Source organism: Amblyomma mixtum, chromosome 6 (assembly GCF_055824585.1).
Source record: "Amblyomma mixtum isolate Tamu chromosome 6, ASM5582458v1, whole genome shotgun sequence".
Lineage (NCBI taxonomy): Eukaryota > Metazoa > Arthropoda > Arachnida > Ixodida > Ixodidae > Amblyomma > Amblyomma mixtum.
The window spans coordinates 110,760,142-110,782,061 of NC_143017.1; the positions used below are offsets into that span (position 1 = coordinate 110,760,142).

Here is a 21,920-nt window from a genome sequence, read left to right on the forward strand (position 1 = left end):
TGAGACTTTTTGTGTTGAGTACCGAGGTCTATAGTGTATTTGCAGTGCTACAAGAGCACCCGCTGGCTTTTGGCTTCATAAAGGGAATGAAAGGAAGGATGCAGAAAGTAAGCTCGCAATACCCTGTAGCGGCTTTCCTAAGTGAGCGTCTGGTAAAATTTATGGGCAATGTGGTAAAATGTGCAACGCCCGAAACACGCGCGCATGCACACACGCGCGCTCACACGCACGCACGCACACACACACACACACACACACACACACACACACACACACACACACACACACACACACACACACACACACACACACACACACACACACACACACACACACACACACACACACACACACACACGCACGCACGCACGCACGCACGCACACACGCACGCACAAGCGCACGCGCACGCCGTCTTTTCGTAAAGTAACCGAGCAGCGGCGACGGCACCGGGAGCGGGCTTTTAGCCGAGTGGCGACGTTGCGGTCCCCGGTTACCTGACTGAACCGGGGACCGCATCGGTTACCTGACTGAAATCCGGCACTAGACCCCATTTATTTCTTGTTTTTTTTTTTCTCTCAGAAATGGTCTTGCCCAAAATTTGCATGGCTTGACAATTCACCTCATCTGCGGAGAGTTCGCAGTCTGAGGTAATAAAGAAATTTCAGCGCATTGCTCACATCATTTCGGCGCATGCAGACCTACACACAGCGTTCAGCTTGCTCTCTGGAGGAGAGTATTATCGCCACAGCTCGCAATTGCTCCTTCACCCAGAAGACCACCAATGCAGGCATGGGTCGTGTAAATAAACGCTTGTACTCTCTAAGTGCAGCAGCAATGGCGGAAAATATTAGGCTAAACCTCGTATGGGCATGGATTTCGCCATGGTTCGCTTAATAAACTGGTTGTGGCACAAATTTGGTTTCCTTCAGGCACAAAGCTTTTTATCAGAGCCATCCGCGCATACAAACGACCAAGGGTGAGCCTACCACCTGTGCATGTCTCCCGCGAATCGTTTTAGGACCCCGGGTGAACGGTCCCCGGCTGGAAGGCGTCCGGAAGCGCTACGCGCTGGGTGGCGCGGTCGACCTGAGCTGCCACGCGGACCCTTCGACGCCCACACACGGACTCAGGTGGCTCATCAACGACAGGGAGGTGAGCAGGGACTTATGTTTCTTTACATTTCATGAGCTTGGGGTTGCCTGTAGTTACAAACATTGGTCAGGCCTGTACCTAATGCCTATCGTGCGCGTTTCCCAAATTTATTCGCATCCGTAGCGCTGACTCGTGGCACAGCGCAACTGTATATATTCCCCTGCACTGAACATCGACCTCTCTAACCAACCATACCATGCCAGCTCGTAACCTAGCATTTTGAAGTCATTTCATCCAAGCTCACTTTCATCCCAAATCAAACCGTATGACAGGGCTCTTTCAGTGACGTGCTCCAGTAAGTCCTCTGCGGACACAGTAAATATTCAGAGCGAAACGCGCAGAAAGCAGGCTTTTGTCGTTTTGAGGTTTTATGAAGGAATCTCTCAGATATAGTGGACACATCTCTGCGAGCAACAATTCACCTGTTATTTAGCTATTGGTATTTGTACAATTCGCCTTAGACTGGTTATTCTTTGTTAAGGGTAGCCAGGTATCTTTCTGACGACGGACATCTAATAAAATTGCCGCTGTCACCTTGGGGAGTCTGTTCAATGTAGATCATCGGCCGTATACCATTTGCATAAACTGCGACTTAGAGGGCTTTCGCGAAATTTAGCATTAATTTGGGAATAATTTACAGCATGCAAGCTATGCAGTAGAAACTGCTTGTATAGATTGTTCGAGTGTCCGGCTGCCGCTTTTTGACTGCATAACATGGGAAGTCTTTGTGAAGCTGTTTTATTGAGCTGTCCTATAGAAAGGTGAAATGAAAATGCAGCGCAAATAGCAGTGTTTTATTTTTTAGATAGAAAAGTTGCTTGATTCGTAATAAAGTTCGTATTCTTTCCCACATTGCCTATTTTCTTAAGAAAAAGATGCATGATCCGCCACGCAGAGCCATACGTTTTCCTGCAAGCTTTCTACCTATAACACAGCCGAAATAAACAAAGCTCTAACGTATACTACCATCTTTAACTATCCACATGGTACCCACACATTTTTTACTTGCCCTCTGTACCCCTTATTCTAAAAAAAGAATGGCGTTTTTATGTGCTGGGCGTACAGCGTGCACCCGCCTTGCCACCGAATGGCAGCCGTCGGCGATGTCATTCTGTCCTCTTGTGGCAACAGTTGACGAGCTGCAGTTCATCGCGCCGACTCGCTGCTTTGGCTTGGGTTTCTTCTGAATGCGGTAGAGCGGAGTTGTGTGGCGTGCCGCTGTTAGCGATATTATCAGGATCACTTGCTGGGCCCGCGGCTTCGCCTTGTCCATTGCACGGGCAATGACACCCACAACGGCCGAAGTCGGTGTTTTGTTTTCTACATTTGTCTTCTTCCCTCGCCTTCATTCTTGGGGATCTGCGGTGATCGTTTCCTGTACGCATCCATGTTTTCCCCTTTCTGTGTCACGCAATGGGGAGGAGTAACTCGGCCCCTTATCGTCTGGGCCCTAGCGTTTCAAATGGTCTGCGCCATTCTTGCTTCGTCGTCGATATCGAATCGTCATGGCTTGGCTGTTTGCCAAACATGTCTTTCTCCGCTAACAACACTCGTATTTTTTTTTCCTCTTCTGTCTATTCCACCAGCTTGACCTCAGGTCTGAGATTGTTTCAGCGAATCGCGTAACGCGTATTTGTCCACAGAATGCATCAATCTGGGCGTTTCAGCTTGCCGGTTCCCCTGTAAGTATGGACCCGTCCATTGCGCTCTGTATGAGCTCTAACGAGGCACTTCAGATATGGTAAAATTTCCGCGAACCTTTACAATGTCTGATGAATTGCACCAATTAGTCCGACTACATGCTATACTCAACTAATTAGTAGCGGTCATCGAGCGCGCATTTGCTTCTTTTCCCCTTGCTTCTATATAATATATTGGATTGAACAATGTAAACTTTAAGGACAACGTTCATCTTATGAAATATGACACATGCGGAGTTAAGCCGTGCTGGCCACGTTTTTCGGGCGCGAGATAGTAAGTAACCCTCTTCATGATTTTCTGTGGACTGCTAATAGCGACACTGATGACTGATTGGCTTTAAAGTTTCATGCGAATGAAAAACTGTTCTAATTGTTAGCTGCGACGAGAGGCCGGCAGCGTCAGCAATTCGTTTATTTGTGGCGAAAGCTTTCATTGCTTAAATCTTATAAAGTGAAGACTGTACATTTTAGAACCATATTCGAAGGCTTCTTATTTGTATCTGGCATCTGTGAAACATAAATATGAAGTCACCAGACGGTGTCTGGAATGTAGCAGTTACCATGACTATAGTGACGCGCTAAGTACGCAAACAGAAGATGCCCATTCCTTGTCTCTTAGCCGCTGATGAGGCGCCAGGTTTAACAAAAATTCCGTTTCATAGCAGTGCTGCCCAGAAGAGAAACTGCAGTCACTTCTTTTAGTAGTGGATGATATGCCGGTCTGCTTTTTTCTTTACTTTTTGCGTGCTTGCTTCAGGCAACAATCTCAGTAGATTAGAAGGCTAATCGTTTTCTTCTCATTGTAATTTTGTATGATCGGTCGCTCGAGGCCAGGTGTATTTAGTTTAGTGCTTCGGACAAAGCCGCGTCGACCATTGTGCGAAGAAGCGAAATATCCGCTGAAGTAATAACTGTGCTCACCGGTACCGCGGCACTGCGCAAGCCAGATGCTGAGATGAGGCATAAAAATGTAAATATATGAGAAAAAAAAAACCTAAAGTATAGTTCTTGTGCCGTGGATTGTCTGTCCACACCGAAAGCACTATGGCTGAATTTGTAGGAATGTATTTTCTGCACCTTTTTAATTATTATTCGGTTATTACCTGTGAAACTGTTAGACATCGATTAGGCTCATGGTCAAAGCCTAGATTCAAGTCTAAGTACATGCGTGTGAATAGCTTTTGTTGTTTAATGAGCCAGACCCAGAAACAAAAACTAAGTTAACTGTTGAAGTAATGGACAACTCATCCCTAGATCTTAGTTTTGAAAAAGTTGTGAGAACGAAAGCTATCCAGTAACGCGTAGAAAACCTGCGCGCAGATTCAATTTAAAATAAAAAATGACCTAGATCCTGCTGATTCATGGATCGAAAGGAATGAAGTCCACTCTTGGGAGCCCTTCTTTCAGCTTTATCTTCGTAGGTCGGACTGTCTCGAGCGTGGCTTCATTTATTCTTTTCTCAGCGCTACTTTCTCATCCACTGCGAAGGATATATAGACATATGCGGAAGATCTGAACCCAGAAGGCGACGATTATGATGAGGTCATCAGCTCCGTCGCCGATGAAGCAAGGTTGCGCTTCTGCTACACTGAACGTTAACGCGTTTAGTTGACTAGTTGACAGTGGCTTTCTCAAGTTACTATTACAAGCTAAACAGCTAGGGCAGAAAGAAAACCGCAGTACTTCACGTTAACCTGTCGTGTCTCTCATCTAGCTACTAATGAATTTCGAATGCTCCAGTGAAGTAGAAAAATTCAGGGGGCACTTTGACTGTCTGAAGTGGGTAGAGGCGGAAGCGTTTTCCGCACCACCTTCGCTGTTTCTGTGGCACCGGTGGCGTCACATATAATTGAGTACTAATTACTAAGTGATGACAAATCACTAATTAATGGTTAATTACTGGTTAATTCCTGAATACTAATTAACTACTGATTAATGACGCTTAAGCTTCGCCTTTAGGAGTGGAACGCGACAGCGCGTTGTAGCGCTGCCAGGGAGTCCACGGAACACCACCCGTTCAGCGCGATGCCTTGCCCTTTGAACGCAACGCTTTTTGAGGAAAGGAAATGGCGCAGTAATTCTCTGTCATCTCGGTGGACACCTGAACCGCACCGCAGAGGAAGGGAGGAAGTGGGAGTGAAAGAAGATAGATGAAGAGGAGCCGTAATGAAGAAAATGAAAATTGTATTTGAGGAAAGGAAATTACGCATTAACTGTCTCACAAAATTCAGGGAGGCACTTTTTTGACCTAAAGTGTGGTCACTGATGCCCCTAAGAGTGGAACGCGACAGCGTCTTGCAACGCTGCCAAGGAGTCCATAGAACGCCATCGCCCATTCGGTTCTACGCCTCGCTCGTCAGTAAATTGGTTTTTGAGGAAAGGAAATGTATCTGTCTCTCATTTGTCGGTGGACACCTAAACCTCGCGAGAAGGGAATGGAGGAGGATGAGAGTGAGTGAAGACACCGTATTCACTAGACGCACCTTTGTTCATTCGAAACCATCGAGCTGGCATGGCGGAGTGGATAGCATGCTCGTCTCTCACGCCGAAGACCGGGGTTCGATTCCTGAGCTCGACCAATTTCTTAATCGGTTTTATTTATTTATATGGCCTGACTAGTAAAGCTAATTAGGCTAATTGGATAATTAAGCAATTAACTAAGCTCAGTCCCACTTAATTGGAGCATCACTATACGATCCCTTCAATTGGTTGCATGGATACTAGCCAAAGTACAATTGGCCACGTTTGAAATTCGCGCACTGTGACGTCACGACCGTTTCCACCAATTGAAAAGCGTGACATTTTCTGTCGACAACTGCTGCTTACAACGATGAGACATTAAAGGTTTCCGCCTTAATATGTTCCACATTCCATACATTCTAGCTAGTTTACTTTTCCGCGGCAGAGGTGTGAATACTAGAAGAGAAGACTGTCACGTCAGTGCTTGCGACAGAAGCCTACTGCTCGCATTTACTTGCTTGTGAAGCACAGTGGTGTCCCTAATTGCGCACAATGAATGTTTTAATTACATGTCTGTTGCATACACAGCATAATCATTTTAAAGCATTATTTCCTTACGAAAGCCTGAAAATAACTCTGGGAATAATTTTTTCTGAATAAAACTGCGTGAATTTCAAAGTTTCACATCCAGAATAGTCAGAACCGAAGTTTACATGCTGATATTGACTTAATTATTCGCATAATGGTTTAAATTCGAGTAAAGAGTTAATCATATACAATAAAACAGCTTGGATAGTTCCACGGTTTGTGCAGATAACAGATTTTCGTGTTTTTATTTTCAGTTTGCGTTTCGGGGGATTCGGCTCAATTCGATATAAAAAAAAAAACTCTTGGTAAATACTAGTTGCTGTGCAATATTTAAGCGCACACAAAAAATAACTGTGCCCTCACCGTTATGTGCAAAGAATTGAGGAAAAATAATGCGAAGCAATTAAGGACGAGTTATGACGAAAACTTCAGGCATGTTGCATAATGCGCACGCATTCAGAACATAATGTTCTTTTTACGCCAGCACTATCAATAACAGTAAGACGGTAATTGTGTTGTTGTTATGTTGTTTCACAAAGATTACTTGTTCGCTTCAGTGAAAAAGGCGAACTGTGTTTTGACAAATATTCGTTAAAAAATAGTCCAGTGGCAGGAGACAGGTGAATGAAATTTTCATAGGAAATTAAGGGGTATCTTTTAGTGCTCTATAAACCAGCGCGCATAGTTTTGTATGTCTCAGGGTACGGAAGAGCAGAATTCGTATCTTATGATACAGTGGTTTAGTAGAGTAATCGAAAACGCAGTGTGGTATGAGTGCAAAATGAGTATATTCAATTTATTTTACACGACCTTATTTGTCAAATTCTTTTTTTGTACAGGATATACGGTTCTTGTTTTCCGGTGACTTTTTTTCCAGTGTGTTTTCAATATACAAACTGCTTTACGCAGATAATTACCGCAACGAAGTTAATTGCTAAAAGAACATTGTCACAAAACTCTAGACACCATCAGGCAAAAAGTCAACGACAGATATAACTCACTACCATGCACTACGGGATTAAACGGGTATTGTTTATTTGAGTAGCTTCTAAATATTGCTGATAAAAGTGTCAGTATCACTGACTTCTGTTAAAGATGACTAAAAAATACCATGCCAACCTTGTGTGGACGTCTCTTGCACGATATAGACGAGACCAAGAGCAGCAACGCCAGTGACATGCAGGGAGAGCAATGAATTCTGTTGCTGGCATCCCTTCGTTTGTCCTTAATAATTTCTCGAAAGATAAGCACAAGCTTTCTAAATATGAAGCCCTTGAGATTTGCAGCCCTTGAGATTTGCTTATTAGAAGTCTAGGAGCTCTTGGAATCTGCATGGAAGCATTAACCTCGGACAAGTAATGATAGGAATTCATCTCCACTTCCAGAGGTTTGAAATTCTGGCGACGCATAACGATCCGCACTGCATGACCCAGAAGAAGATCTGGTCGGCTACATATTTTTGACAGATGCTATACACACAGTGCAGGACCAGCCGCCTCGGACCAAAGCCAGAACTACATAAGGGGCTTTCGATAATAGAAACGGAGGAACATTGATGTGCATTTTGATACCTTGACTAGATTGACGTATGAAGAAAATCAACAGCTACCGAAACAAAGGAAATAACGGAATGTTTTTTGTTTTTAATCTGTGGCGTATGTATGTCGTAACGAGCCCTCAATATTTCCATATTTGTCACTAGATTTAATTTTTCCTGAGCACCCGCCGCTATCATGTTAGAATTATGGCAGCAGATCTTCAGCTAATGTACACGATATTGTGGGACATCGCTGCAAATCACATCCGCAGGCTGCGCATCACCCAATTACTTGAGAACACCGGCGAAATGCGCCATTTGGAATGCATCCATGTTATGCTGCTCTTTGAAGACAAGCGCATCAATCACCTCGAAGTGTTAAAAATCGCGAGCTTGTCCCCGATAGCAAGATATGCGAGGTAAGAAAATGTTAAAAATAACTATGGGGGAGCATAAGGCAGCCGACAAATAACAGAAGAAAGTTAATTACGATGCCTTCGCGATTGATAGTGAGGACGAGATGTACGCCACGTCCGGACAACTCACAACGTCGAAGCCTACGCACACGACTTTCTCATCGTTTATTCATCGGTAAGCCAGGAGATCCGCTGCCGATTCTGATGCTTCTCTTGCAGCCGTTGCTCCCTCTACTTCTTTTTTTATCCTTTCGACCTTCTTCCGCCAGACCTGTTGTCCCATCTACGAAGCGCGCTTCGAAGTTCCTTGAGCTCTGCAGGCCGCCTGACCCGCCCGTTCCCGGCTGTGTTCTCATTTTGCCGCATTAGTGAGCGAGCAAGACAAAGTCAAACTGTCTCGGGGACGACAGGATTGCAACCGGCCCCCGCAATATGATTATCCCGGCCCGACTCCTGCCGCCAGGCTCCATCTTTACTCTGCTGTAGCCGCGCTACCGGCCGGAAAGAAGAATGGTGGGCGTATGTGGGCCGCATCTTCGGAGCGGGTTTCTTCTCTTCTTTCTATTGCAGTGTTCCGACCCATTGTTCGAACTATACGGAAAGAAAGGCGCTTCGGCGTGCGAGTACATGATACCTTTCTGTCTTCCCTCCCTCAACATCAATCGTGGCTCAACCCTTTCTTTTCCGATTTGTACGTACGTGCTTTCCTGCCTCTAGTTCCTATTATTCTATGCACTCTCTGTTTCTAAATTGGGTTCTTACGTTACTGTGCTTACTGGCGACCTGTTTCAGCTAGTGCTACATATATGTCACACAAATCCCTCTGTGTGGCTGTAGCCACCGCAACGTTGTCAAATCGTCCGAGACTTGTTTCCGCCGCCAGCAGATTCAGAGGATATGAATTGCCAGCTGCCGTTACCAGGAGAGATAATGAAGCATTATTTAACTTTTGCGGTCTTACGCACTTGACAAAAACTCGCCTATCAAAGAGGTTCCCCTCATAAGAAAAAGCACATTTGTTTCTGTCAAGTTGAAGGCAAAAACTCTTTGTAGAACCGTTGCCGTTATTGTAAAAAGTTGAAGACAAGCATATTTAAAAAATTAGAAAAATATCAACTTATAATGTTACCAGGTCACACATTCTGACTAAGTGGCCTTTAGATTTTCATCCTCAGCTACATCGCAGTCTTATTGGCAAATCCCGACGAGGGCCTAAAAGCACTCCTTAATTTACGGGGAATATTAAGCATTTAGAAATCACGCATATGACATAATGTGAGTGTGCTGCCCTGTCGGGCATTTTCTGTTGTGCGTATGCTCTTAAACCGGTAGAAGTTAACGAAAAGGATACTCTGTTCATGGCACCCTGCTTTTCAGACTTATGTGGTACACTTACTGTCATAGGTTCTTGCGAAAAGAATTTAGACAAGAGTCGCAATTGTAATGATATACCGCGCCGCGAAATGTGCAGGAGCTCTGATTCTGACTGCGACGGGTAGAGTGCAGAGTACTACGACGGACGCTAAATGAGGGAACGTTTATTGCATTTGCAGCCTCGGACGCACAACACAAATCCTTTGCCTGAATGCATTTCGCGTACAGATTTTACTACTGTGTATACAGCACTGCATTAGGAAGCACCGAGCTCTATAGGAAATCCTCGGTCCCAGTGCATCATGTGCACATTGCTCCGGGTCTATCTAGATGTGCAGTAAGAAGGGAAGTCGGGGTATTTCCATCACTTAAACCAGCTCTAAAGGACTATGGAATGCACCACATGAGCGCTAACGTTCATCTAAATCACGCTGGGAACTAGCCGATGAACCTGTCTAAATTTTTTACTTTTATTTTTCTCTTTGTCACCAATATGAAATCTATTTGGGATGTTGTAGACTATTTAGTTGGGAGTGACCGCTTGCACTGCGTAATCTTTTTTTTTTTTTTTGCGCCATTTTATGTTGTGGTTTCGGACCATTCTTTATCTCTCTTCTTCTACCCCCCCCCCCCCCCCCTCCCCCTTCGCAGGCCCCTGACTCGTCCGTGTCCCCCTCCCCGGGCTCCTCGCTACGTCTCCACTTCCGCCTCTCCGAGCAGCACTTCAGCAAGGGCGAGCTGCGCCTCAAGTGCGTCTCCCGGCAGCTGCGCGAGTTCACGGCCGCCAGCGAGCTGCGCGTGCCCGTCGGAGGCGCAGACCGGCGCCACAGCTCGGGGCTGCAGGTCTCCCTCTCCACCAGTGAGCGCACGCGTTTTTGTCCCTTGCCTCTGCGACGCCTAGCCTTTCTTATTGCTGGCGAACGAGATTTTCCTCGCCCTGATTCTCAAGCCGGCGTATTACTGCCTGCCATGGGTAGGAGTTCTAAACTGCGCATAGTTACGAATTCATGGTTAGTAAAGTTAGAAACTTCCGGCAGCTGCATAAATGGCAATACAAGGCGGCTCATCTCCCGTTTGTAAACGTAAGCAGGTCAACCGTAAGCTTCTTCCGGCGCCGATCTGTGAAGCTAAAGTCCGAAAATTGCCGGTCCTCTAGTGCGCGATTACTTCGTGACTGGTCGGCGTCAGCGCACAGATTAGTCGCAGTAAACTGTAGAGTAAGGATACGCGGTGAAAGAGCTCTGACCTCATCTGTGGCAATATAATCTGTATCGGCGCTAATATAGTCGGTATTGGTGCCAATATCCAAGTATTAAGAATATTTAAGCACACCCCCTTGGTTTCTTGCTTGGGATTGCAGTGAAACGTGTCTAATGGCTTCACCATGACATTCTGGGCACTCTGAGGGGGTTGAGAAGGGAGTAGGTTATTGTATGCTATCTTATGTTCTCTCTACGAGAAGAGCAGGTTTAGCTGCAGTCCCGTTTTACTGGCATACCAAGGGTTAATATTTTAGACGAGCGCTGACATCATGAGACTTCAAAAATACTTGTGCGAAGAAGACACGGATGAACAAGGAACGCGCATATCATGTACAGTGCGCATATGCATTTCCTCATTCGTCCGTGTCTTCTTCGATCAATTACGCGCTTTGAAGAATGAACCAACTCACCCCAAAAAAGTACTGTTTGATATGAGACCTGCTTGACTTCGCACACAGCGCCTATGCTGCAGCATACGTGTAGGCTCTACAATTCACCTTCTAGCCTTCTGGTAAACGAATTTGAACTGATTAGATTTCCCTCGAAAAACTGCTGATTAGTGTACCCATAGGTAGCGGAGGTTCCGAAGCTAAGCTCTCCTTGAGCACAATGAGCTTGTGGCCGCAAGGCGACGCATTCATCGCTGCCGTCCGCTTCTTTTCCTGTCAAAACATTTTGAGCAGACATTTCGCTATTGCTCGCAAGCGTGCGAACAGAGCTATTTTACTGACATGGGCTTGCTACTGCATTCCGACCACGGACGCGTTGGCCTGAGGAGTTTTGGAACACGTGTCGTACAGCTTTTGTCAAGAACATGCTGCCCACGAAGCTTGCGCCGAAGCCGTATTGTGGAGGTCGGTAGCACTTATTGAAGTCCTGAGCATCGAAGGGATGAGGATGGGAGTTCCTCTCACCTTCAGGAGTTTTAGTTTTTGAACGCTGACAATAAAAAATGCGCGACACTCCACTCCTCAAAAGCAAACCTGGTGGCCTGTATACTTTTCACAGATGTTGATACATGACTCTCCTCAAAGTGATGATGTGCCGAAGTTAAACGCGATGAGGTTAGAAGGGGTAAGTAATTACGTATAGTACATGTGCTATCACAGCCCTGATACCACATGAATATTTGGTGTCCTTTCCCCATATGCTGCCACAGGTTCTGACTTGTGTGAAATTTATTGTGCTCGCGTTAAGTTGCAAAACGTCCGAAAACTTGCCTTTGAGGGGGGCTGTGCAACCAAGGCGCGGCCACGTTACAACGTCACCTGCTAGACCAGCATGCGTGGTTTCAGCTACGTCCATCAAAGAGCTTCCAGTCGTTTGATGGGATGAGAAAAATATGTTCTATGTGACTGCCATGCAGAACAACAAGGCTGGCCAGCTTTTAAGCGGCTTGAGCGAAAACGGTGTTGCCATTTAGCGCTGTGCTTTTTCTGGACAAGTTTGAGCTCATACCAGCCCAATACTTTCGGCAGGCAGGTCACTTCTGGTTGTTTTTCGCGTTGGCAAATGCGGAAAATATTCGCAGACGAGAAAAGAAAAGCAGGTGCTGGTTACTGCTTTGTGCAATTAACGTTGATGTTCACAGGCACTCTGTGCATTTATTTTGTCAGCAGGCAGCCGCATGGCAGTTATCAGTCAGCGGCAGCCTCGCACTTTTTTGCATAATGCTCGCCCGAGGGTACAACAAGCCCCATACGAAAGCGAAAGTTGATTCCACTTGCTTTTCAACGATTGCGTAACGGTCGAGTTATGCGATCGATGTGCTGCACGCGTCTTCAGCAGGCCGACACGGAAACAATCATGGTGAAAACTTAATGAGGGAGCAAGCGCAGAGATAACGTTGTTTTTTTTTTTGCATTCTCTTCTCTCTAAACATATATTCCTTTATATACCTTTTGCTTAATATACCGCACCATGCCCTTTTGTGCCTTGATATGCAGCAGGCTCTGTCTTTCTCTTCCGGATTTTTTTTTCATGCATTTGAAGCACATGCTATAAAAAATTGCTGGCAAGGTCACACATCAAGTTTTTGCATTCACTGATATCCTACTTCGCATGGTATTGAAGCTAGTTTCTCTAATAAACCATAACCTAATAAGGGTGACTAGCGAAAAATACTATATTCGCGTAATATTCTTAGTCTCCTATTATGTAACATATCTCATTTAAAGCACCACATTAATTCTTTCATTTTGGTTCTACCAGTTTAAATTGTACCTACTGTCGTCACAAAGCTAAGAACAATTTGGTTTACTCTAACGCAAAGAGCTTCCTGTGTGAATTATTCCTTATATTATAAATTTCCCACTTATGAATAAGCCATGACAATATTGATATTATCTGGAAATGAAAACACGCAATTCGGAAATACTGCCGGTAGAGTTTCTGTTCGTGATGATTTTTTTCTTTTGGGATGCGAACATATAATTTTCTATTCATTGCTTATGACTTTCCTTTGCACTATGCAGTCCTGATGATTACTGTTGCGAGAAGAACATTTTGTTGCTCTTAACGTTAGCAAAAGTGTTCGCAATTTGTCTGCACGATTACGTCGTTCTCTGAAGATAAATATGTGAAAGTGTGATTGTGACATATAGTGTGTGATAAAATGTTGCCGCGGGAAAATATTAGTTCAGGTGTAATTAGGCAATTAATTAAACACGAAAAAACGCAAAAAACACACTTATATGTCAAAATATCCATGGACGTCGATATAGTACACGGACGTCAGAACAGCCACGGACGTCGATATAGTATGCGGACGTTTTGCTTTCGCATGCCTCCAATGCGGGTCGCCGCAGTTATCTCAAAGTTTTTAGTGACCTTTTGTTCACATTGCAAGACATTTTTCATCTGTGCTAATTATTCATGATATGAGGCCTTTGAACTGCTTCATTTCTTTCAATTTTAATGAGCGATTGCTGTGTTATTTTAACTCATGTTTTACTCTGAGGCAAAGAAAATAGGCTGTTTTCGTTTCCATTCGTAATCATGCGTAACGCTGTATAGCCCGATCTTCTTTTTGTGATGTCAATATCTAAAGTCGGGACCTTTCATCACTCGGTTCCCACAACTTTTACTCTCAAATTCTCTTACGTATGAAAGGATATAAACTTCAACTTCAACTATTAAAAATGTGTATAAGATACCATGGCCCAGCGTATCGCAAATATTTCAGTTACGATAACGATAATGTGGATATTTATTTGATTTCAATACACAAAAGGCAGCTTGGCCAAATAGTGCCATGGATAACGTGTGTGTTGTCAGACCTGTTATGACAGGTGTGCAACCAGTTCTTCCTCCTAGGTTGTAACTTTTGTATTAAATAATTGCATTGAAAGCCGCTACATAAACTAACATCTGGTTTTTACTTCCTGACAGCAGCGCATCTCTCTCCAATGTAGGCTCCCCAGTGCATATACACTCGAAAAAGTGTTCTCTTTTAAGGGTTTCCAAAGGCGCAGCAACAAAGTGCAACGTCATTTCCCAGCGTAATTGAACCCGTAGCTGGTAACAGGCTTGGAAGCAAGAAATGATGGTTCTGCATTAATATACATCAGATGGCGCCACATAACCATGTAATAGTATCATGTGTGGAGCTTGGAGTAAAAAAGAAGCCTTCGAAACTGAAACTGTACAAGAAAAAAAATATTTTCTGGTGTGTTGCCTGTGGGCAACACTCGTCAATAAAGGGTTAAAGCATGTTCGCAGGATTTGATGTCTGAATAATAGGTGTCAGGTAGAGAGTATCGTATGCGCATCCCACGTCATAGCGTGAACCGCATTTTTCAGGTGCTTAGCATTTCAAGGAGAGCACGTCAATTCAACGCAACGTACACTATTCCATCGATATGAACCGCTACGGCAGTTTAGCGTCTTCGTCAGTTGCAAAGCTCCAGCAATGTAAGAGTAACACATGAAGCGGTATTTTTCACCTGTTGACTGTCCCCGAATTCAACTTAATCTACTTTATCAGCTGCGGGATAGCATTCACTATTCTTGAAGATTTATAACTTTCTCTCTCTTGTTTTGCTTGTTTTGCAGCAAAAAGCGGTGGGCTGAAAGAGAAGTTCCTGTGGGCGCTGCTGTTCCTCCCGTCGCTTTCTACACTTTTTTCATCCGCCACGTAGTGCATTCGCAACTTAGTGCTCCGTGATCCGCGTCTCTCCGCTTAACCTGGCAGCGCGATGCCAGGATGTGGCGGCATGGCACGTGACCACAACGGAGGTGCTGTTCTGCCACTCATGACCAGAGTGAAAGCCGCCTCTCCACGTCAGGAGCTCCACGTGCGCGGTCGGAAGGAGCTTTTCGAAGTAGCGGTGCTGAACCCGAGGTGTTCCAGGTGCTCAAGAGAAAGAACGCCGCCTGAAGCGTTTTCTTTCCTTTGCGTGTGTGAGTGTGTGTGCGTCAAATGGGCGCTGTTTGTTTTCAAAAGACATTCCAGGGGAAGCCGACAGAGGCATCAAGTATGCCGTCACCAGATATACCGTAGCGCCGCAACTGTGGATACTACGCAGAATTGTCACAGGTCACGGTATCATGCAAAGCTGCGATGTGTCGAGATTCATTAGTATTCAAAGAGACTGTTCGACGGTATTTCTTCTCTATAAGGAAATAACGTTTAAGATTCTCTGAAACACACCCGTGGCTTGTGCCGTGAAAATGCGGTTTCGATTCTTGTGTCGCGTGGTTAGCAAAGCAGGCACGTTTCATTCGCTAAGTCCGTCGCCTTAACAGTTCTTAGTGGCTATACCTTGTGTATAGCAGGGCATGTATATAGACCATTGTAAAAAAAAAATCACTGTAAGTATACATCTCATTATCGCCTGTAGTGTCTCATTCAGGTATTGTCGCTTGTCCTGTTCTCCAAGCGCAAATGGCAGATGTGTAGCTCCGATCATCATATACTGCCCCGCGCTTCGTACTTCGCCTTTATCATCGCATGAATTGTTATCGCGTGGACAGCACAGCTGCGGAGATGTTTGAATGAGTTAGAGGCAGCTTTGTTCTCTCGCGGAGCGCAAGTGGTACCAGGGGTGTGGTCACTGTTGGATTTGTCGCACTGACATTGCTGATCAACGCAACATGGCTTTCCTCTTCTTGGAGCGCCAAGGGATTCAGAATCCCTGTACATAGCACCTGCCACCCATCGCTTCTGTAACATAGGTCACGTATTCAACGATGTAGCAATTTGAAACCGTCTATTGAGCAACTTCCCAACTCCACAAGGTTCTGATATGATATTCTTTTCTCAACTCCCCTGTGTTTCTGCCCCCATCACCGGAGCGCCACTTCTTAACAACAGTGCCCCGATCGCTACGGATCGGCGTTGTCTGTTGTGGCCAGAACCAAAGTAGCAAGAAAGATGGGTGCGTAAAATCAGTGCTGTGCGAATTTCAAGCAGAAATAGAAGCTGGCTTGGCAAGATCATTGCTGCCAGCTGTATGATTCTGGTAAGTAGAAAAACCTATGAAATAACTACGGGCAGGCCGAACGACGATGAATGACGGCGTTCGTTCAAAGACGTGTTATGTGTACGCTCGTGTGTATGATGGCTTATGCCATGTTATTGTTCGGCTGTCCTAAAAAAATATGTTTTAACCTACTGTTAATGATAATATACGTACCTCACCTGAGCTGTCAGTCTCCTCTCTTAGAGCGGAAGCTCTACTTCTCTCATGCAAAATCTCAAGGTCATGTCGCTCCGAGGAATGACCTTCAAGCGGTGGAGCGGAGGTGTGGCTGTGATGTCATACCATGTGACTCGCCGCGCCTCGGCGCAGCTGCGGCGCGCGGAGCTGGAGGCGTTCGCTCGCCTTTCCAACTGCGCTGAACATCGTGATTCAACGCTCACCTCGCAGTTGCCCTGAACCATGTTACTCGCCGTTCCTCTGGTAAGATAATAGAAAGCGCGAAGTGTTGCTTGACGTTCGCAGGTAACCATGAAGGAGTCTCGCGCTGGAACCAGTGCTTCGGCTGTGTATCGTAGACGGCTAATTGAATCTAATGATTCTTATGATCAAGGACGTCTACAGGGCGCTTTGGCGAAGGATAGAGCGAGGAAACTTTAAACCACAGCAAACCGTGTCTGGCCATGCTTAATCGAGGTTCCGCTCTGTAGACTGGGTTCATCCGGATTGAACCCCAGGCAATTTTTGCTCTCGAGGTGATGCAGGTGGCACCAGCAAATCTGACATTGTGCAGGGGTGAAACTGAAGGCAAAATCAGGCTTATGTGAGGCTTCGAGTCTGGTTACTAATCGATGGCCGCACCTGTATTGGAAGGGCTCGGCGATCTATTCCTTTGAGATACAGAACCGTTTCAAATTTCTAACTCATTACTGGGACATCTATACGCGTGAGTAGTAGTTCGCCTCTGTAGAAAACTGAAAACTAGTGTCGCAAAGCAATAAAATGACGCAATATAACCTCCACGTAGTGTTTATTTCAATGAAAAAACCCACAGAGTCGTTACAAGTGCGTAACGCGAATGTTTAACTGTTAGCAGGGGTGTGAGGGGAAAGGATGTTCAGCAGACAAGTTAAGTTTCGGCGGCTTTTTATAGCGTTCTGGCTCGTACTATTACGCCCATCTCCGATGCTGAAAATGTTCACCGGCTTTTTAGTGCGTATTCAAAATGGCTATCCGAAGCAGTCCTCCGAAGGAGCTAAACGTCAAGGAAGTCTAGGGACCATACCACCATGGTCCAATTAGAACTGAGGTTATGAATCCAAATCGCCGATTGAACCCTGCTCTTCCGTTTTGGGGAACAAGTACAAATTCTCCGGATCGGCGATTGGAATACGCCGCAAGCATACACTGGAGCAGCCAGGCGCACAGCAGCGCGCCAAGCAAGCTATCGCCGCCGGCGCTCCCGTCAAGGGCGCACAGCCTCTCGGCGCACTGCCAAGTTCGCCGAGTGAGCCACACCCACTGGAGTTCGCTTCAGAAGACAAAAACGCCCTGACACCTATTCGCAGCATCTTGACGAAATGCCAAGGCCCGCGTTGCAGACGGCGGCAACGACGCTGCGAAACTGAGGAACGACTTAAGGAAAGCTAACCCTTTAAAACAGTGATGTCACTTTAATATACTACATCTGACATCACGTTGTTGCGGAGTGCAAGGTACGAGCTTGAGGCGACGACTGCTGCAAGTGTACTGCTGTCATGCACTTGCGAGCCCATCGCGCATGTCTGCAAGACGTCAATTCGCTCTCGTAGCTGCCGCTGCACTCCTCAGCGAAGTATGCGTCGAGCTCCTTCATTGGCGGCGGACCCACGTGAGCCCGAAACGATTTGGAAAGCGCAAGGGTAAGTGTATGATACGCCGTTCATTGTACGGGCCAAGTCAGCCTTCACAAAATTTCTTCCTGCGTGGCCTTGATCAACTGTTTTAATTTAAGCCACGAATACCTACATGCAGTGTACAGAAATTGAAAGAAACAAAGGCCCTGGCAATACTTAACCCACTGCTTTTCAATTGAATCTACTTCAAAACAATATTTTACAGTACACTCAACAGATACTTCACCGAAATGAGGTCTAGGTGATGCGGTTAATTTCAGTAATGCTTTTACAATTTTTTTTCTCAGGGAAGGTACTGATGCTAATATATTAACAACAAAAATTAATGATACTGATAAGATATAATAGTACAATACTGGCGTCCAGTGTGAACGCAGCAATCAAAACTCTTTGGATCCCTTTCGGGTTCGTAACTGTGTGCCATAATTGTATAAAAATGATTATGCTCTATTATAAAATATATTCCCAGTCATATGCATCCCCAAAGACGCACGCATATACTCAACAATTCAAAACTCAAACGAGAAAATTCAAGTGCCAACTCAAGAACGCGAACATGTTAGCTTTATTCTTGTAGTGAACGATGAACATAAACACTACACAGTCCACAAAAAGGAGACAGGCACAATTACATATCATACACCATCATGCATACTGCACCATATGTCATGCACAACTAGTCCCAACCAAGGTTTTATTGATATTAGCTCTAGGAGAGGAAAAACAAGCGAGGGTTAGTAACGGTTCTAAAGGAGAATCTCGGTGTCATCGTTGTGAAATTAACCTGAGCTAGTATTGAGCTTCCCTCGGCTAAGATCCCATTTCGTTGTCCGTTTTTCAATTGCCTTGTTCGCTTTTCATTTTTTTCAGTATAGTACTTGCGGACATGATGAAGTGTTTTATTCCATTTGAATCCTGCGTCTATGGACAATACAGCAGCGGAATGGAAATATATTTTAATAACACGCCGATATTGTACATAATGATAATATACAAGAGGAGTGCCGAAGTCGAAGCATGAAATGAAATCTCCACGACGGAAGCTTGACTATGCGGCGTAACGCACAAAAAAGGGGCCGGAAATAGTGTGTCGGCCTGGATGCTTGTGTGGGCCTTTTTTTGATATTGCTTAGATTTTTGATTGCCTTTTCAGGGATCTTGCAACCTCGGCGGATGCCAAAAAAACGCCATACTCCTCCTCTCCATCCCACTTCTTAAAAACATTTTTCAAAAGCGATAAATTACTACGAGGCTGTGGTCTTTAACATTTCATTTGACGTCACAGAGTTTTTTTTTTTTCTGTGCTGATGCACATTCGCTGAGCCAGCAGGGCAGGGGTCTATTATTTTTTGTCTCTCTATTCAATAAAGCACTAGCTTGTATGCGGGAACGCTAAAGTAAGCTGGCGAGTTTCGGACAGGTTCTATTGGCTGGCTGACGTGCATGCACTCACATAGTGTATTTCCTTACCAGTGCAAAGAACTGTCTAGACGCGCTCCGTTTTTCACCATCATGGGGCTATCTTGTCTCTAGCCGCGCACTTATGGATTCTCTCGATGAAAAGCGACCATATGAGAAGCAGGTACCACTGACATAACGGTGTGCTTTAAGAAGTTTCAATGTAGCCAGTTCAATGGCCCTGCTTAGTAGTTATGTTTCCTCTCCCCCCATTCCCCCCCCCCCCCCCAAAAAAAAAAAAATCGCTGTCTGCCCCTGGAAGGAAACTAAAAAAAAAAATGTTCTTGTAATTCCACAAAAAGCTCTGGCGCTTGATGCGCTTTACTCTATCATTTTTTTTTCAAGTATTAAGCATGAGCTCCTATTGAAAGACCCAAACCTCTTTAGAAGATGACGCCTTTATGTTGGTGTCTCTTCTGTAGGACTGTGTGTGGAAGCAAAACTGAAATTTTAAAAATGGCTGTCATGACAGCTTGTTCCTATATTTCAGCTGTGCGTGTTTTTGGGTGCGTGTGTGTGCCTCCAGTTAAGTGAAATGGCTGCTCATTTAAAAGTTCCCGAGACTGATCAACCCTTGCACAAGATTGATTGACCCTGAAAACGTTGAAGCCAGAAAAGGGAAGAAACATGCATACAATGAGCACACTCCTAAAATTTACTAAAAAGAGAACGTTGGCATTTAATAGGAACGCCTCCGCCATATGGATGATACGTCGTACACGAAAAGCGTTTTTGCTGCTTTCTACTCTTGCCGGTCTTAGCAGCTTATAATTTAGACATCAGCGATGTCATCCCTCGTCGTCGCCGTTCCTTTCGGGCCAATTAGGGTTTTATTTCATGAAAATATGATGGTTTTAGAGGACAGTGTGATCTAATCTCTTTACTGTGAGCTTAGTCAGCTAATATTTATTAGTAAATATTTGAATTATTGCCAAAGAGTAGAACTAGTTGTGCCGCACGCACATTAACGGAGACCTGACAACTATTACACTGCCGGTGATGATTACATGTAATCCTACATATGCAAGCGAGATCTCAGTGCCGCTTAGTTGCTGACTAACAATCCGTTGATATTTTTTTCGTTCAAGAAGGAAATTCAAGCGCTTGAAATTTTTACGCACGGGTGTCTTGTCAGCCTGGCAGACAATTCTTTCGATGGCGTTACTTTCTGCTCTCCTGCCTCTCGAGCTAATTGATGTTGTGTAATTTCGCACTCGTTGCATATCCTACGTCATCTACCACTTTCTTTGCGAGGTTAAATGAATGCTTTAGAACGACAGCTGCATTATGCTCTTTCCCAGGGGGAACAAGCTAACAATGTCGGTGGCGCCGGTCCCGATGGCTTTCCCATAGTTTAAAGCTCCCACTGCTTTTTTTTTTTTTTTGGTCAACGAGAATGTTATTCAGATGGGCCTGGCCAACGGAGTTTTTTAATGTTACCTAAAGGAAAGCTGGCGGGGCTGCACTTCATTCACCGTAGCGAGGCGCAGGAATGCTGGGAAGATGAGATTTCGTATTTTACTTGGCTATTGTTGGGCATGAAACGTGGATTTAGCCATTATAATATGATTCTTCTCGCGGCAAACTTCGAAGAAATGCTGGGAAAGTTTTCCTAGCAGCCTAATACGTGGTGATATTTATTTAGGAAGGAAAAAATGTGTGATAAAAATAAATTTATCTGCGTGCAGACGAGAGCCCCGCGGCGCAGCTGTTGATCCCGGGGTAGAAACCTCGTCTTCTCGATGTACCCGCGGTGGACGAAGTGCTATTTAAGAAACTTGCATAAACAGTGGATCAAACTTTTTCTTTAGGTAACATTGATAAACTCTACGGGCCTGGCGCGCACGTGTCGGGAGTGAGAGCTCTCGAAACACTTGGTGACTGCAGCACGAAAAAAACAGGGCAGAAGAGCGGGCAAGCCAAGACGCCCAGTTCGCCACTTTAGAGGAGTTCTCGGGATAGGATAATGACATGATCGAAAGGGCTCGCTAATGGGCGCCACATGATGAAGAGGGGGGGGGGGGGGGGGGGGGTGATTTCTACGCTTGATCCCGCAAGGACAAGAACTGTATTCTCATTTTACAAGAGCGCCCACCCCCTTATTTTCCGAGAACGTTCTCTTATACCTCCACATTACTCATGCACCACAGTACAATAAAGGCGAAGGTTCAGCACCGATAGAGTTATTTAAGAGCAAAACAAAAAGTTGAGCTAGTTGGTACATCATATTGGTATAAAAATAACTTACATAAATTTCTAGGTAGCTCAAATAACTTGTATTTGATAGCCAAAAAACGTTCAAAACCTAATGCCTTAGCTTAGTTACTCGACCACTGCCTAGTATTCAGCTGCTGTTTTTTCGCTTGCTGGAGTTTTTTTTTTTCTTTATTGCTCTAAAGTAGAGTTCACGTACAAAACTTCTTTGGCAGCAACTCACAGTTATAATGAAAAACTGCAACTTCAAAACTGCAGGTCCAGTCACTTTTGCATTTTCGGTATGCGGCGCTACTGTAGCAACTTAGTATTAAGAGAGCCGTCAGTTCAGACAACGGAATATTTTAGTTCTCAGGAAGAATGAAAGCGGGACCTGGCTAAACAAAACGTGCGCACAGGAACTGATGCTTCAAAGACACACTTTTTAGGATTATGACTCAGTC

At 45.0% G+C, this 21,920-nt stretch overlaps 1 protein-coding gene across 1 annotated transcript in view; it reads left to right on the top strand.

Annotated features, from left to right (window-relative positions):
• LOC149340036 (cell adhesion molecule 1-like) overlaps positions 1-16,135 on the top strand; it is a 120,112-nt gene extending 103,977 nt beyond the window's left edge. Inside the window, exons 6-8 of the mRNA XM_089550628.1 lie at positions 1,020-1,153; positions 9,880-10,087; positions 14,544-16,135. Of these exons, the coding sequence (XP_089406754.1) occupies positions 1,020-1,153; positions 9,880-10,087; positions 14,544-14,629 (428 nt within the window). The 3' untranslated portion in view covers positions 14,630-16,135. The remainder of the gene's footprint in view (positions 1-1,019; positions 1,154-9,879; positions 10,088-14,543) is intronic.
• Positions 16,136-21,920: the final 5,785 nt, after the last annotated feature.